Below are 16,943 nucleotides of genomic sequence, written 5' to 3'. Positions count from 1 at the left end.
GATGCAGAAATCCACTTTCGGGGCCCACTTGGTGTGTACTTGGGCTGAGCTTGAACTTTACACGAGCTGAGGCTTCTTTTGGAGTTGAACGCCAAGTTGTAACGTGTTTTTGGCGTTTAACTCTGGTTCGTGACGTGTTTCTGGCGTTTGACTCCAGAATGCAGCTTGAAACTGGTGTTGAGCGCCAGTTTACATCGTCAAATCTCAAATAAAGTATGAACTATTATATATTGCTGGAAAGCTCTCGATGTCTACTTTCCAACGCCGTTGAGAGCGCCCCAAAACATGTCTCCTTTTTTCATCATTCTTTCAAGAGCCAACATTCATGAACAACAAATTCAAAAGACATATGCACTGTTCAAGCATACATTCAAAAATAAAAAGTATTGCCACCACATCAAAATAATTAATCTGTTATAAAATTCAAACTTCATGCAATTCTTCTCTTTTTCAATTAAGAACATTTTTCATTTAAGAAAGGTGATGGATTCATAGGACATTCATAACTTTAAGGCATAGACACTAAGACACTAATGATCATAAGACAAAAGATAAGCATGAAAATTCGAAAAACAGAAAAATAAAGAACAAGGAAATTAAAGAACGGGTCCACCTTAGTGATGGCGGCTTGTTCTTCCTCTTGAAGATCTTATGGAGTGCTTGAGCTCCTCAATGTCTCTTCCTTGCCTTTGTTGCTCCTCTCTCATGATTCTTTGATCTTCTCTAATTTCATGGAGGAGGATGGAATGTTCTTGGTGCTCCACCCTTAGTTGTCCCATGTTGGAACTCAATTCTCCTAAGGAGGTGTTGATTTGATCCCAATAGTTTTGTGGAGGAAAGTGCATCCCTTGAGGCATCTCAGGGATTTCATGATGAGTGGGATCTCTTGTTTGCTCCATCCTTTTCTTAGTGATGGGCTTGTCCTTATGAATGAGGATGTCTCCCTCTATGTTAACTCCAACTGAATTACAGAGGTGACAAATGAGATGAGGGAAGGCTAACCTTGCCAAGGTAGAGGACTTGTCCGCCACCTTATAAAGTTCTTGGGATATAACCTCATGAACTTCTACTTCCTCTCCAATCATGATGCTATGAATCATGATAGCCCAGTCTATAGTAACTTCGGACCGGTTGCTAGTGGGAATGATTGAGCGTTGGATAAACTCCAACCATCCCCTAGCCACGGGCTTGAGGTTATGCCTTTTTAGTTGAACCGGCTTCCCTCTTGAATCTCTCTTCCATTGAGCGCCCTCTTTACAAATGTCTATGAGGACTTGGTCCAACCTTTGATCAAAGTTGACCCTTCTAGTGTAGGGGTGTTCATCTCCTTGCATCATGGGCAAGTTGAATGCCAACCTTACATTTTTCGGACTAAAATCTAAGCATTTTCCCCGAACCATTGTAAGCCAATTCTTTGGGTCCGGGTTCACACTTTGATCATGGTTCTTGGTGATCTATGCATTGGCATAGAACTCTTGAACCATTAAGATTCTGACTTGTTGAATGGGGTTGGTAAGAACTTCCCAACCTCTTCTTCGGATCTCATGTTGGATCTTCGGATATTCACTCTTTTTGAGTTTGAAAGGGACCTCGGGGATCACCTTCTTTATGGCCACAACTTCATAGAAGTGGTCTTGATGCACCCTTGAGATGAATCTCTCCATCTCCCATGACTTGGAGGTGGAAGCTTTTGCCTTCCCTTTCCTCTTTCTAGAGGTTTCTCCGGCCTTAGATGCCATAAATGGTTATGGAAAAACAAAAAGTAATGCTTTTACCACACCAAACTTAGAAGGTTTGCTTGTTCTCGAGCAAAAGAAGGAAGAAGAGAGTAGAAGAAGAAGAAATAGAGGGGATGAAGGTGGCTTTATTTTTCAGCCAAAGGGGAGAAGTAGTGTGTAGGTTATGTGAAAATGAAGGAGTGAAGATGGGTTTATATAGGGGTAGAGAGAGGGGTAAGTGTCGGTCATTATGGGTGGGTTTAGGAGGGAAAGTGGTTTGAATTTGAATGGTGAGGTAGGTGGGGTTTTATGAAGGATGAATGTGAGTGGTGAAGAGAATGGTAGGATTTAATAGGTGATGGGTTTTTGGGGAAGAGGTATTGAGGTGATTGGTGAATGGGTGAAGAAGAGAGAGAGTGGTGGGGTAGGTGGGGATCCTGTAGGGTCCACAGATCCTGAGGTGTCAAGGATAATTCATCCCTGCACCAAGTGGCGAGCAAAAATGCTTCTTCTGCCAATCCTGGCGTAAAACGCCGAGCTGGTGCCCATTTCTGGCGTTTAACGCCAGCTTCTTGCCCATTCCTGGCGTTAAACGCCAGTCTGGTGCCCCTTTCTGGCGTTAAATGCCCAGAATGGTGCTAGACTGGGCGTTAAACGCCCACTCTGCTATCTTCACCGGCGTTTAAACGCCAGCAGATTTTCCTCCAGGGTGTGCTGTTTTTCTTTCTGTTTTTCATGCTGTTTTTGCTTTTTCAATTGATTTTGTGACTTCCCATGATCATCAACCTATAAAAAAAACATAAAATAACAAAGGAAAATAGATAAATATAACATTGGGTTGCCTCCCAACAAGCGTTTCTTTAATGTCAGTAGCTTGACAGTGGGCTCTCATGGAGCCTCGCATATGTTCAGAGCAATGTTGGAACCTCCCAACACCAAACTTAGAGTTTGAATGTGGGGATTCAACACCAAACATAGAAGTTGGTTGTGGCCTCCCAACACCAAACTTAGAGTTTGATCGTGGGGGCTCTGTTTGACTCTGTTTTGAGGGAAACTCTTCATGCTTCCTCTCCATGGTTACAGAGGGGTATCCTTGAGCCTTAAACACAAAGGATTCTTCATTCACTTGAATGATCAATTCTCCTCTGTCAACATCAATCACAGCCTTTGCTGTGGCTAGGAAGGGTCTGCCAAGGATGATGGATTCATCCATGCACTTCCCAGTCTCTAGGACTATGAATCAGCAGGGATGTAATGGTCTTCAACCTTTACCAGAATATCCTCTACAAGTCCATAAGCTTGTTTTCTTGAATTGTCTGCCATCTCTAGTGAGATTCTTGCAGCTTGCACCTCAAAGATCCCTAGCTTCTCCATTACAGAGAGAGGCATGAGGTTTATGCTTGACCCTAGGTCACACAGAGCCTTCTCAAAGGTCATGGTGCCTATGGTACAAGGTATTGAGAACTTCCCAGGGTCCTGTCTCTTTTGAGGTAATCTCTGCCTAGTCAAGTCATCTAGTTCTTTGGTGAGCAAAAGGGGTTCATCCTCCCAAGTATCATTACCAAATAACTTGTTATTTAGCTTCATGATTGCTCCAAGGTACTTAGCAACTTGCTCTTCAGTGACATCTTCGTCCTCTTCAGAGGAAGAATACTCATCAGAGCTCATGAATGGCAGAAGTAAATCCAATGGAATCTTTATGGTCTCAGTGTGAGCCTCAGATTCCCATGGTTCCTCATTAGGGAACTCATTGGAGGCCAGTGGACGTCTATTGAGGTCTTCCTCAGTGGCGATCACTGCCTCTTCCTCCTCTCCAATTTCGGCCATGTTGATGGCCTTGCACTCTCCTTTTGGATTCTCTTCTGTATTGCTTAGAAGAGTACTAGGAGGGAGTTCAGTAACTTTCTTACTCAGCTGACCCACTTGTGCCTCCAAGTTTCTAATGGAGGATCTTGTTTCAGTTATGAAACTTTGAGTGGTTTTGATTAGATCAGAGACCATGGTTGCTAAGTCAGAGTGGCTCTACTTAGAATTCTCTGTTTGTTACTGAGAAGATGATGGAAAAGGCTTGCCATTGCCAAACCTGTTTCTTCCACCATTATTATTGTTGAAACCTTGTTGAGGTCTCTTTGATCCTTCCATGAGAGATTTGGATGATTTCTCCATGAAGGATTATAGGTGTTTCCATAGGGTTCTCCCATGTAATTCACCTCTTCCATTGATGGGTTCTCAGGATCATAAGCTTCTTCTTCAGATGAAGCGTCCTTAGTACTGCCTGGTGCAGCTTGCATTCCAGACAGACTTTGAGAAATCATATTGACTTGCTGAGTCAATATTTTGTTCTGAGCCAATATGGCATTCAAAGTATCAATCTCAAGAACTGCTTTCTTCTGTTTCGTCCCATTGTTCACAGGATTCCTTTCAGAAGTGTACATGAATTGGTTATTTGCAACCATTTCAATGAGTTCTTGAGCTTCTGCAGGCATCTTCTTCAGATGAAGAGATCCTCCAGCAGAGCTATCCAATGACATCTTGGACAGTTCAGACAGATCATCATAGAAGATGCCTATGATGCTCCATTCAGAAAGCATGTCAGAAGGACACCTTCTGATCAATTGTTTGTATCTTTTCCAAGCTTCATAGAGGGATTCACCTTCCTTCTGTCTGATGGTTTGGACTTCCACTCTAAGCTTACTCAATTTTTGAGGTGGAAAGAACTTTGCCAAGAAGGCATTGACTAGCTTTTCCCAAGAGCCTTTTTAGGTTGTGAGTCCAACCATATCCTAGCTTTGTCTCTTATAGCAAAAGGGAATAGCATAAGTTTTTAGACCTCAGGGTCAACCCCATTGGTCTTGACAGTGTCACAGATTTGCAAGAATTCAGCTAAAAACTGATGAGGATCTTCCAATGGAAGTCCATGGAACTTGCAATTCTGTTGCATTAGAGAAACTAATTGAGGCTTAAGCTCAAAGTTGTTTGCTCCAATGGCAGAGATAAAGATGCTTCTCCCATAGAAGTCGGGAGTAGGTGCAGTAAAGTCACCAAGCACCTTCCTTGCATTGTTGGCATTATTGTTGTGTTCGGCTGCCATGTCTTCTTCTTGTTTGAAGATTTCTGTTAGGTTCTCTACAGAGAATTGTGCTTTAGCTTCTCTTAGCTTTTGCTTCAAGGTCCTTTCAGGTTCAGGGTCAGCCTCAACAAGAATGCTTTTGTCTTTGCTCCTACTCATATGAAAGAGAAGATAACAAGAAAATATGGAATCCTCTATGTCACAGTATAAAGATTTCTTGAGGTGTTAGAGGAAAAGAAGAATAGAAGAAGGAGGTAGAAGAATTCGAACTTATCAAGAGAGATAGAGTTCGAATTGTGCATTGAGGAGGAGTGTTAGTCCATAAATAGAAGGATGTGAGAAGAGGGGAAGAAATTTTTGAAAATTAAAGTGAATTAATTAAAAGAAATTTTGAAAAATGGTAATTGATTTTCGAAAACTAAGATTGGGAAAGAAATTAAGTGAAATTGAAAAAGATTTTGAAATTAGAAATAAAAAAGATATGATTGAAAAATTAATTTAAAAAAATGTGATAAAAAGATATGATTGAAAAGATATAGTTTTAAAGAGATATGATTGAGAAGATATGATTTGAAAAATAATTTAAAAAGATTTGATTTTGAAAATTAATGACTTGGCTAACAAGAAATTTAAAAGATATGATTCAGACATTAAACCTTTCTCAACAGAAAAGGCAACATACTTGAAATGTTGGATCAAATCATTAATTGTTAGCAAGTATTTTTGAAAATGGAAAGAAATTGATTTTGAAAATATATGATTGAAAAGATATGATTTGAAAAAGATTTGATTTTGAAAAATTATGAAAACTTGAAAAAAAATTTGAATTAAAAACAAAATCTTCCCTCTTGTGCCATCCTGGCGTTAAACGCCCAGAATGGTATACATTCTAGCGTTTAACGTCCAAAATGCTACCCTTTTGGGCGTTAAACGCCCAGCCAGGTACCCTGGCTGGCGTTTAAACGCCAGTTTTCCTTCTTCATTGGGCGTTTTGAACGCCCAGCTTTTTCTGCGTAATTCCTCTGCTGTATGTTCTGAATCTTCAATTCTCTGTATTATTAACTTGAAAAGACACAAATTAAAAATTTTTTTTTTGAATTTTTAATGATGAGGAATAATCAAAATGCAACTAAAATCAAATAAAAAATGCATGCAAGACACCAAACTTAAAAGTTTGTATACCATTGACCTGACAAATTGAGAATGCATATGAGAAACAACAAAACACTCACGATAAGAGAATTTAAAGATCAGAGTAAGGAAATCATCAAGAACAACTTGAAGATCAATGAAGACACATGATTGAATTCGAAAAATGCATGCAATTGACACCAAACTTAAAATGAGACACTAGACCCAAACAAGAAACATAAAAATATTTTTGATTTTAAAATTTTGTAATTTTTTTGGATTTTTCGAAAATTATATGGAGAAGAAAATAAAGAGATTCAAAATTTTTAACAAGAATTCCAAGAATCATGCAATGTTAGTCTAAAGCTTCATTCTAAAGAAATTAGACATGGCTAGCCAAGCTTCAGCAGGACATTACATTCAAGAGCTAAATTGATGAGAATCAATCAGCTTTGGTGATGATAAAAACATCACCTTGAAACTCAAGAATTCATTCTTAAAAATTCTGAAGAAAAGTAGCTAATCTAAGCAACAAGATGAACCGTCAGTTGTCCAAACTCAAACAATCCCCGGCAACGGCGCCAAAAACTTGGTGCACGAAATTGTGATCATCAATGGCGCCATCAACATGGTACGCTCAATTACAATCTCAACTCTTTATCACAACTTCGCACAACTAACCACCAAGTGCACTGGGTCTTCCAAGTAATAAACCTTACGCGAGTAAGGGTCGATCCCACGGAGATTGTTGGTATGAAGCAAGCTATAGTCATCTTGTAATTCTCAGTCAGGCGGATTCAAATGGTTATGGAAGATTAATGAATAAAACATAAAATAAAGATAGATATACTTATGTAATTCATTGGTGAGAATTTCAGATAAGCGTATGGAGATGCTTTGTCCCTTCCGTCTCTCTGCTTTCTTACTGTCTTCATCCAATCCTTCTTACTCCTTTCCATGGCAAGCTGTATGTTGGGCATCACCGTTGTCAATGGCTACAGTCCCATCCTCTCAGTGAAAATGTTCAACGCGCTCTGTCACAGCACGGCTAATCATCTGTCCGTTCTCAATCAGGTTGGAATAAAATCCAATGATTCTTTTGCATCTGTCACTAATGCCCAGCCTTCAGGAGTTTGAAGCTCGTCACAGTCATTCAATCCTTGAATCCTACTCAGAATACCACAGACAAGGTTTAGACCTTCTGAATTCTCTTGAATGCCGCCATCAATTCTAGCTTATACCACGAAGATTCTGATTAAGGGATCCAAGAGATATCCACTCAATCTAAGGTAGAACGGAGGTGGTTGTCAGGCACACGTTGATAGATGAGAATGATGATGAGTGTCACGGATCATCACATTCATCAAGTTGAGGAACAAGTGATATCTTAGAACAAGAACAAGCTGAATTGAATAGAAGAACAATAGTAATTGCATTAATACTCGAGGTACAGCAGAGCTCCACACCTTAATCTATGGTGTGTAGAAACTCCACCGTTGAAAATACATAAGAACAAGGTTCAGGCATGGCCGTGAGGCCAGCCCCCATAATCTAAGAACTAGACGTCCAAAGATGATCAAAAGATCTAAAGTGATCCAAAGATGAAAATACAATAGCAAAAGGTCCTATTTGTAGAGAACTAGTAGCTTAGGGTTTACAAAGATGAGTAAATGACATAAAAATCCACTTCTGGGCCCACTTGGTGTGTGCTTGGGCTGAGCATTGAAGCTTTCATGTGTAGAGACTTTTCTTGGAGTTAAACACCAGCTTTTGTGCCAGTTTGGGCGTTTAAATCCCATTCTTGTGCCAGTTCCGGCGTTTACCGCCGGGCAGTTTTGTGCTGAATTGAAATGCCTGTTTGAACCATCAAATCTCGGGCAAAGTATGGACTATTAAACATTGCTGGAAAGCCCAAGATGTCTACTTTCCAAAGCAATTGAGAGCGCGCCAATTGGGCTTCTGTAGCTCCAGAAAATCCACTTCGAGTGCAGGGAGGTCAGAATCCAACAACATCTGCAGTCCTTTTCAGCCTCTGAATCAGATTTTTGCTCAGGTCCCTCAATTTCAGCCAGAAAATACCTGAAATCACAGAAAAATACACAAACTCATAGTAAAGTCCAAAAAAGTGAATTTTAACTAAAAACTAATAAAAATATAATAAAAACTAACTAAAACATACTAAAAATATTCTAAAAACAATGCAAAAAAGCGTATAAATTATCCACTCATCAAGGGGCATATAGAGTGATTTTGATCCTTTCCTTTTTGTTTGAAGGCAATCCTAATGGAATTACTTGAACAACCAGTAAGTTCGCCCAGCTTTGATTTGTAAGTTCACTTTCTTCATTAATATCGGGAAAGAGTAAACGATCTAGCCAAGCAGGGCCACGATTGGGGCACAAAAATGGGGTAAAATTGAGTTGATCATTTTCGAAATCATTGCAGGAGTGGAAGACAGAAAAAACAGCCCAGAATTTGTCTTCATCTGATTGGGCATCCAGAAAATTGAGTTTGATTTTGGACAGTCAAAAACTGCAATGTATTGCTTGTTAGTGTTCCCACTCTCAGGTTTTGTCATAAAATTTTCAAAAATGGCATTGAGCCATAATTGAAGAAGCCATAGAGGGCCTCCTGCACTAATTATTTTATTATCTTGAAGGTCACAAACAAATTGTCTAAGCTCTTCAAAAATGTGTCCTAGAAGAAGCTTTGCAAAATTGAGAACTTTTCCTTCGTGAATGAGAACAACCAAGGGAAGGTAGAGTTTTCACATTTGTACGCTTTGAGAGCAGAACAAAATTGCATTTAACCAGTAAAACAAGAAGGCTACATGTTCATTTTCAGTGATTTTTGTACCTTCTGCGCCCATATTGTGGGCAATGAAGTCATTATAAGACCTGGTCAGAACAACGTTGTATTGACGCCTGGAGAATTGATTGGAAGCCCTGTAATAGTGGCTACATCAAGGAGAGACATTCCAACCATTCCCCAAGGAAGGTGAAGGTTGTTGGTTGTTTTGTTACAAAAACAAGTCACAACCCCATCATCCAAGGGTATGTGATAAGTGAGAAGTGAGAGAGCCTTAATAGTTCATGAATTCCTAAAGCTCGCCAATCAGCATTTTTGGTAAGTTCAAGACGACGATACCAAGCTGTAAAATCGTATCCCCGAGGATTAATCTTTGGGTTGTTCCTGAAGGACTTTTGATTGATAAAATGAGAGATGTTGAAGGCTTGGTTTATCAATAAATCTTCTCCTTCAGCGCTTGGAAAAAAGGAAAGTTTTTTATTTGCCCTTTCAAGGGATTCAATTGGTCCAAGAAAGCAATGTGTGTCGGCACCGATTGTGAAGGTGACTCGAATTCTGGTATCAGTAGTTTACAAATGAGGATCATCGATGATTTCATCATTGACTTGATTGAGGATGCGAAGGGCTGGTGGTGCTGTCATGGGGCCTTTACCCTTGTCTTGGGTGGCAGCCTAAAAAAAGAACCTGCCATTTTTTTAGGAGAGGAAGTAAGAATGAAGGTTGAGGGTTTCTATGAAGAAATTTTTGGTACAAGGAAATTTTAGAAAATAACGAAGTTCGAGAAGTTCGAACAAGGGAGAGAGTGATGAATTTAAAGTATTATTGTAGCTGTTACTGTGGGAGGAATACGAATAAAGGTAACTTCGAGAAGAAGATGAAGTAATGGAGAGAGAAAGCGCAAGTCTCGGGAAATGTGTCAAGTAGATCAGTAGTAATGGGTAATTTTAATGACAATTATTGTTGATTTGAAAACTGACGTCTTTTGGATTAAATGCTTTATTCTTCGATAAAGTTATCGAAGGCAATCACATTAATCCAAGGGGGCAATTTATTGATCGAAAATATTTTCGATCGAGAGTGAGTTGAATCGAAATGAGTAAAGTATGGTTTCTCGAGAAGACATGCACACAAGTATGAGGTCGAAAGTAATTAGCGTCGATTTGGGTTTCGATCGTCTTGTTGATCGAGCGAAGCTAAATCAAGTAGGAGATTCGATTCGGAAAATCGGGTAAAGCCTTCGAAGAGCTGGTCGAATAGTTGTGGAAGTGGGAAGGTTAGTGGCTTTCATCACACGAGGAAAACATGGGGAATATCTACAATCACGCAACGGAAACAGTTACCAAGAGGGATTGTATTTAAAGTTCGTAACTTTTATTTAATTGTAATTAATGGTGGTTTAATTGACCGTTATGTAAGATAGCCTATAGATACTAGAAAATGTTAGGGAATAAGGGTTTGAACTTTTACTCAGAAAAAATACTCTAGCACTCTCATATCCCAGGAAATTCCTGAGTTTGCATTTGAGTTACATTTTCTGTAGGATTCCTTCCACTTTCTTCTTTCTTTCAATTTATTTTTCTGTACATTTCACATTTCAATTAATCTTATTTACTCAATTTTCTTCACTTTCTTTGTTTAATTTACCATTTTGCACTTTATCATTTATGCTAAAGTCCTTTGATTTAATTAAAGACACTTTTATTGTTTTCTTTTAATTTTGATGCAAACCATTTCATTTACCACGTATTTAGTTTTCGAAAACTTTAATTTCTAAATTTTATTTATTAATTTATAACTTCTCTTTATTTTTTTTTAACATTTGTCTAATCGAAGATGTTTTGATGCACTTCTAAAAAACTGGTACTCGTATAGAAGAATAGGTTTCACTCCCAAACCATTAGATATCGAATCACCATTAATTTACTAAACATCGACAAAACACACATTATTTAAGAAAGTTCTCTAGTGGCCAAGATTTTGAGTAACTAACGATGGCTAGAAGTTTACCAGCGGGTGATTTGCCGACATGTGACAATGAAGATTCCAAGAGGAGGAGTAAACATGTGATTAAGGCGCTATAAAAGACGGTCACTTTCACTCTTTTATGGCGGTGGCAATATTGGAAAAACAGGCACAAAAGCTGGTTTTCCGATGTGTGTCTTACAGGGCATAGATCAAAACCAAACAAAAAAAAAATTGTTTTATAAAATTATACAGCCCAGAAAAATAATATAATACCAAATGTAAAATCCCACCAAGAGGCTTTGGGCATATTAGATCATATGTATTTTGGAAATGAACTAAAAATAAATGCCAACGGGGATAATAATTGCAATATTCGTAATAATTGCAATATTCGTAATTAATAGCTAGCGCCTTTTAGCCTATTTCATTATCTATATTTTAAGAATTTAAATTTTTTAAATTTTGAATTTTTATTTGAAGAAATAAAATATAATTTTTTATTTTTAATTTTTTTTATATTTTTTTATTTATGAAATAAATAGTAACTTGATTATAGATAATATTCTATCCTCTAAAATAAAATCTAAAAATTAAAAAATCCAAATCTATATTTTAAAAATTAAATAAAAGTAAATGACAACGGAGATAAAATGATCTATATGATGATTGTGATATTCATATTCAATTAAGTAACGTATTTAGGTCTTCTTTGTTTTTTTTTTTTGAACAAACGAGCTCAACACAATTAAAGTGGAGTGACAGAAAATAAAGGTACTCAGACAATAAAAGTAACAAAAACCAACCTGAACACGATCCCTATTGTTATCTTTGGAATTGCCATCAACAACAAAAGGGATCCGCACTACTCCATTTTTCATAATTTGTTAAAGATTTGTGAAATACGTCTTGTACACCGGCTTCCTTGTTATTAAATATCCGCTCTTTCCTCTAAAGCCAAACATTCCATATAACTGCAAAAAATATATGAACCATTTGTTGCGCTCCTCTTTCTTGCTAATTACATCTGTCCAACTCTCAAAGTGTTCTTTCAGTGAAACCGGAACAGATCACAGCCTCCCAAATTCAGAGAGTCATTCACACCATACCTGCTAGGTAAACTCACAACCAAGAAACAAGTGATAAATATGTTCCACATCTTTTTACACAACACACAGATGTTATCACCATGGCTAAGAATGCCCAGTCTATGCAATCTTTCTTTAGTATTTATTCTTCCTGTCAAAGCAAACCAGATAAATAACTCTACTCGTGGCGGAACCAAACCTTTCCATATGGCTCTGGTGAAACTGTAGCTAGTAATATCTTCTGATAGTGTTTTTGACTGCAACACCTGCACAAAGGAGTTAGTTGAAAAAATACTTTGTCAAACTTCCATACAACTCTATCTTGCGTATCACATGCTATCTTTACAGGTCTTAAAGTCTCATGCAATTGATCCACTAGTTCCAACTCCCATTGGTATAATTCTCGTCTCCACTAGAAGTTTCAAATCCACTTTAACCCATCCCTAAACCCACAATCCCCTATAATAGATCATGTTTGGTTTGAAATAGACAAAAGTCTCGGAAACGTCATCTTAAGCGACCCACTTTATAGCCAAACATCTCTCCAGAACCGAGTCCTCCTTCCATCACCCACCTTCATAGACAACCCAGCAATCATCTTATATCTCACATTATGGTCTTTGAACTGCAATTGACAGATATCTTTCCATGGACCTCTTCTACTAGGCAATGTCTGAGCTGACAACATCACATTAGGCTTCAAGTTATGACAAGAGCATACAACCTTCTTCCATAATGGACACTCCTCTTTTGAGAATCGCCACCACCACTTGAAAAGGAGAGCTGTGTTCTTCACCATGACATCACCCACTCCTAATCCTCGTAACTTTTTAGGAGCCTGAACCACTTCCCACTTGACAAGTGCCACGCCATGCCTGCCTTCCTCCTTACTCCAAAGAAATTTTCTCTGCAACAAAATTAACTTTTCTGCCACTGCCTTTGGCATCTTATATAGACTCAAATAGTACACCGGCAAGCTAATCAACACAAACTTAATTAGGACTAACTTACCCGCTTTGTTAAGGACTTTTGCCTTCCATAGACTAAGCTTCTCTTTGACCTTATCAATTATTGATTTTTACGTGCTGACCCACCTGGGGTTCGCTCCCAAGGAGATGCCAAGATATCTGACTGGAAGGTTCACCTTCTTACACCCTAATAAATTACACATATTGTGTGTCCATGGCTATTCGTAGTTGATTGGAATCAGACTGGACTTATCGAAGTTTATACTTAACCCTGACATCATCTCAAAGTACCTCAGCAAACTGGCATAGTTTCTGATGGTCTTCTCCTCCGGCAGGCAAAATAATATAGTGTCATATGCAAACTGAAGATGTGATAACTCTATATTATCCTTGCCAACCAGCAAAGGCAAAATACGTCTATTTCTGACTGCCTCCCCTACCATCCTATGCAGGACATCAACAATAAGAACAAACAAAAATAGAGACAGTAGGTCACCTTGTCTCAAACCCTTCTCCATCTTAAATGGTTTAGTTGGTGAACCATTTATCAAAATCAACATCGAGGCGGTACTAACACACTCCGTCACCCATTCCCTCCACCTCCAACCAAATCCCATCTTTTGTAGTACAATATCCACGAAGCTCCATTTTACCCGATCATACGCTTTCTGAAAGTCTAATTTAATAATCACCGCTTTCTTCTTTGTATTACACCAAGATACCTAATTAATTTGTTACATAACAAATTAAAATCAACAAAATTAGTCCAACCACTTTAATCGTTAGTGTAGGTTGGTGATTTTAGAATGACTTATACTTTTAATGTAATATATTTATTAAAAAAATTTCCCCAACAAGGAAAATAAATAAAAAAGTGGCTGAACTTCTAAACTCTAATTAGCTAGAATAGTTGTCTAACAAAAAGTAAAAAAAAAATAAAGAAGAGCTTTCTATTTTTTTTAAATTGATGCGTTCGCATCTTTAGTAAGTTTTTTGGTCTTAATTTCTTGTTTTTTTCTACGTTTAATTATAGTTTTATCTTCTAATCTCAATATTTTTAAATATCTTTTACTACTAAGGTATTTGTTAAGTATTTTCAATGAAACATAGTTAAAAGAAAGAGAAATCAAGTAGCAAAAAAAGCTTGTTCAAAAGGGCAAGCATTGCATCAAAAGTCAAAAGCCAAGCACGTAAGGATCAAGCCATGCAATTCATGCAAAATAAGAAGCGTGTAACGCACCCTAGAGGAAGAAAGTGGCGTGCAACGACACTAGAAGAAATGCAAGCTGGCGTGCCAAGCCCTGAGGGGAACAAGCAGAGGAATGCCACCCCCAAGAACAAGAAGCAGGGGGCGAGCAACACCTGGAGCAGGACGTGCCATGCACTGGAGGAAGAGAAGCTAAGCATGCCACGTCCTAGAAGAAGCCAAACCCCTAGGAAGTAAATTTATAAATGTTGTCAATCTAGATTTCTTTATACTCAAGTGATCATAACCTGAGCTAGAGAAGTCAAATGAGGCAGTTCCAATGGCGTTAAAAAGCTAACATCTAGAGCTTCCAAGCGATATGCATATGTCTATAGTGGATATTTAGTTTGAGCCGCGCATGACCCTCATCTTTTCAGCTCGCAAAACAACGCTCCAAGAATAATAATGCATGGTGTGTCATGCCCAAAACTAGCGTGTGATGCCTTTGAAGAGGGCCAAGGGTTGCGTTACACACCCAAACAGCAAGTGGCATGCCCAAGACCTAAAGTGACAAGCTCAAGATCCCAAATTACACGCCAAGCAAGCCCACTCTCCCCTCAAAGATGTAATTTTGGTTAAGATTGTGGAAGATTCTATAAGATAGGATTTGATTTGAATTGTTTTTTATTAGGATTTGAATTATTATTATTAGCTATCTTATTCTTCCTAAAAGATAAGTGATGAGCGGATAATTTATACGCTTTTTGGCATTGTTTTTAGTATGTTTTTAGTATGATTTAGTTAGTTTTTAGTATATTTTTATTAGTTTTTAGTTAAAATTTACTTTTCTGGACTTTACTATGAGTTTGTGTGTTTTTCTGTGATTTCAGGTATTTTCTGGCTGAAATTGAGGGACCTGAGCAAAAATCTGATTCAGAGACTGAAAAGGACTGCAGATGCTGTTGGATTCTGACCTCCCTGCACTCGAAGTGGATTTTCTGGAGCTACAGAAGCCCAATTGGCGCGCTCTCAACGGCGTTGGAAAGTAGACATCCTGGGCTTTCCAGCAATATATAATAGTCCATACTTTGCCCAAGATTTGATGGCCCAAACCGGCGTTCAAAGTCACCTTCAGAAATTCCAGCGTTAAACGCCGGAACTGGCACCAAAATGGGAGTTAAACGCCCAAACTGGCATAAAAGCTGGCGTTTAACTCCAAGAAGAGTCTCTACACGAAAATGCTTCATTGCTCAGCCCAAGCACAAACCAAGTGGGCCCGGAAGTGGATTTTTATGTCATTTACTCATCTTTGTAAACCTTAGGCTACTAGTTTTCTATAAGTAGGACCTTTTACTATTGTATTTTTATCTTGGTTCTTCTGGTTCCCTCTCTGGGGCCGAAACCAATGATCACTCTTGTTCTTATGTATTTTCAACGGTGGAGTTTCTACACACCATAGATTAAGGTGTGGAGCTCTGCTGTACCTCGAGTATTAATGCAATTACTATTGTTCTTCTATTCAATTCCGCTTGTTCTTTGTCCAAGATATCACTTGTTCTTCAACTTGATGAATGTGATGATCCGTGACACTCATCATCATTCTCACCTATGAACGTGTGACTGACAACCACCTCCGTTCTACCTTAGATTGGGTGAATATCTCTTGGATTCCTGATACACGATGCATGGTTGATCGCCTGACAACCGAGTGCTCGCCTGACAACCGAGCCAGCCATTCCGTGAGATCAGAGTCTTCGTGGTATAGGCTAGAACTGATGGCGGCATTCAAGAGAATCCGGAAGGTCTAAACCTTGTCTGTGGTATTCTGAGTAGGATTCAATGATTGAATGACTGTGACGTGCTTCAAACTCCTAGCAGGCGGGGCGTTAGTGACAGACGCAAAAGAATCACTGGATTCTATTCCGGCCTGACCGAGAACCGACAGATGATTAGCCATGCTGTGACTGAGCATAGGAACGTTTTCACTGAGAGGATGGGAGGTAGCCACTGACAACGGTGAAACCCTTGCATAAGCTTGCCATGGAAAAGAGTAAGAAGGATTGGATGAAGACAGTAGGAAAGCAGAGAGACGGAAGAGAAGGCATCTTCATACGCTTATCTGAAGCTCTCACCAATGACATACATAAGTACCTCTATCTTTATCTTTATGTTTTATTCATCATCTATACCCATTTGAGTCTGCCTGACTAAGATTTACAAGGTGACCATAGCTTGCTTCATACCAACAATCTCCGTGGGATCGACCCTTACTCGCGTAAGGATTATTACTTGGACGACCCAGTGCACTTGCTGGTTAGTTGTGCGAAGTTGTAGTGATCACAATTTCGCGCACCAAGTTTTTGGCGCCGTTGCCGGGGATTGTTCGAGTATGGACAACTGACGGTTCATCTTGTTGCTTAGATTAGGTATTTTTCTTCAGAGTTCTTAAGAATGAATTCTAGTGTTTCAAGGTGATGTTCTTATCATCACCAAAGCTGATTGATTTTCATCAATTTAGCTCTTGAATGCAATGTCCTGCTGAAGCTTGGCTGGCCATGTCTAATTCCTTTAGACTAAAGCTTTAGACTAACATTGCATGATTCTTGGAATTCTCATTAAGAATTTTGATACCTTTATTTTCTTTTTCCACTTAATTTTCGAAAAATTCAAAAAAAAAATTTCAAAATCATAAAAACCAAAAATATTTTATGTTTCTTGTTTGAGTCTAGTGTCTAATTTTAAGTTTGGTTTCTTGCAATGCATTGTTTATTTGATCTTGGTTCTATTTTCAAGTCAATAGTACAGGGAACTGAAGATTCAGAACATGCAGCAGAGGAATTACACAGAAAAAGCTGGGCGTTCAAAACGCCCAGTGAAGAAGGACAGACTGGCGTTTAAACGCCAGCCAGGGTGCCTGGTTGGGCGTTTAACGCCCAAAAAGGTAGTGCATTGGGCGTTAAACGCCAGAATGTGCACCATTCTGGGCGTTTAACGCCAGGATGGCACAAGGGG

The 16,943-nt window shown here is 38.7% G+C and overlaps 1 protein-coding gene across 1 annotated transcript; it reads right to left on the bottom strand.

Annotated features, from left to right (window-relative positions):
• Nucleotides 1-12,963: 12,963 nt before the first annotated feature.
• LOC130980992 (uncharacterized mitochondrial protein AtMg01250-like) lies at nt 12,964-13,362 on the bottom strand. The gene has a single exon (XM_057904635.1). It carries the CDS (start codon nt 13,360-13,362, stop codon nt 12,964-12,966), a length of 399 nt encoding a protein of 132 aa, XP_057760618.1.
• Between the last annotated feature and the right edge of the window lie 3,581 nt (nt 13,363-16,943).

The sequence above is a fragment of the Arachis stenosperma genome, chromosome 5 (genome assembly GCF_014773155.1).
Source record: "Arachis stenosperma cultivar V10309 chromosome 5, arast.V10309.gnm1.PFL2, whole genome shotgun sequence".
NCBI classification, from domain to species: Eukaryota; Viridiplantae; Streptophyta; class Magnoliopsida; order Fabales; family Fabaceae; genus Arachis; species Arachis stenosperma.
The sequence above is the reverse complement of the archived record's forward strand: the minus strand, read 5'-3'. Positions and strand labels throughout refer to the sequence as shown.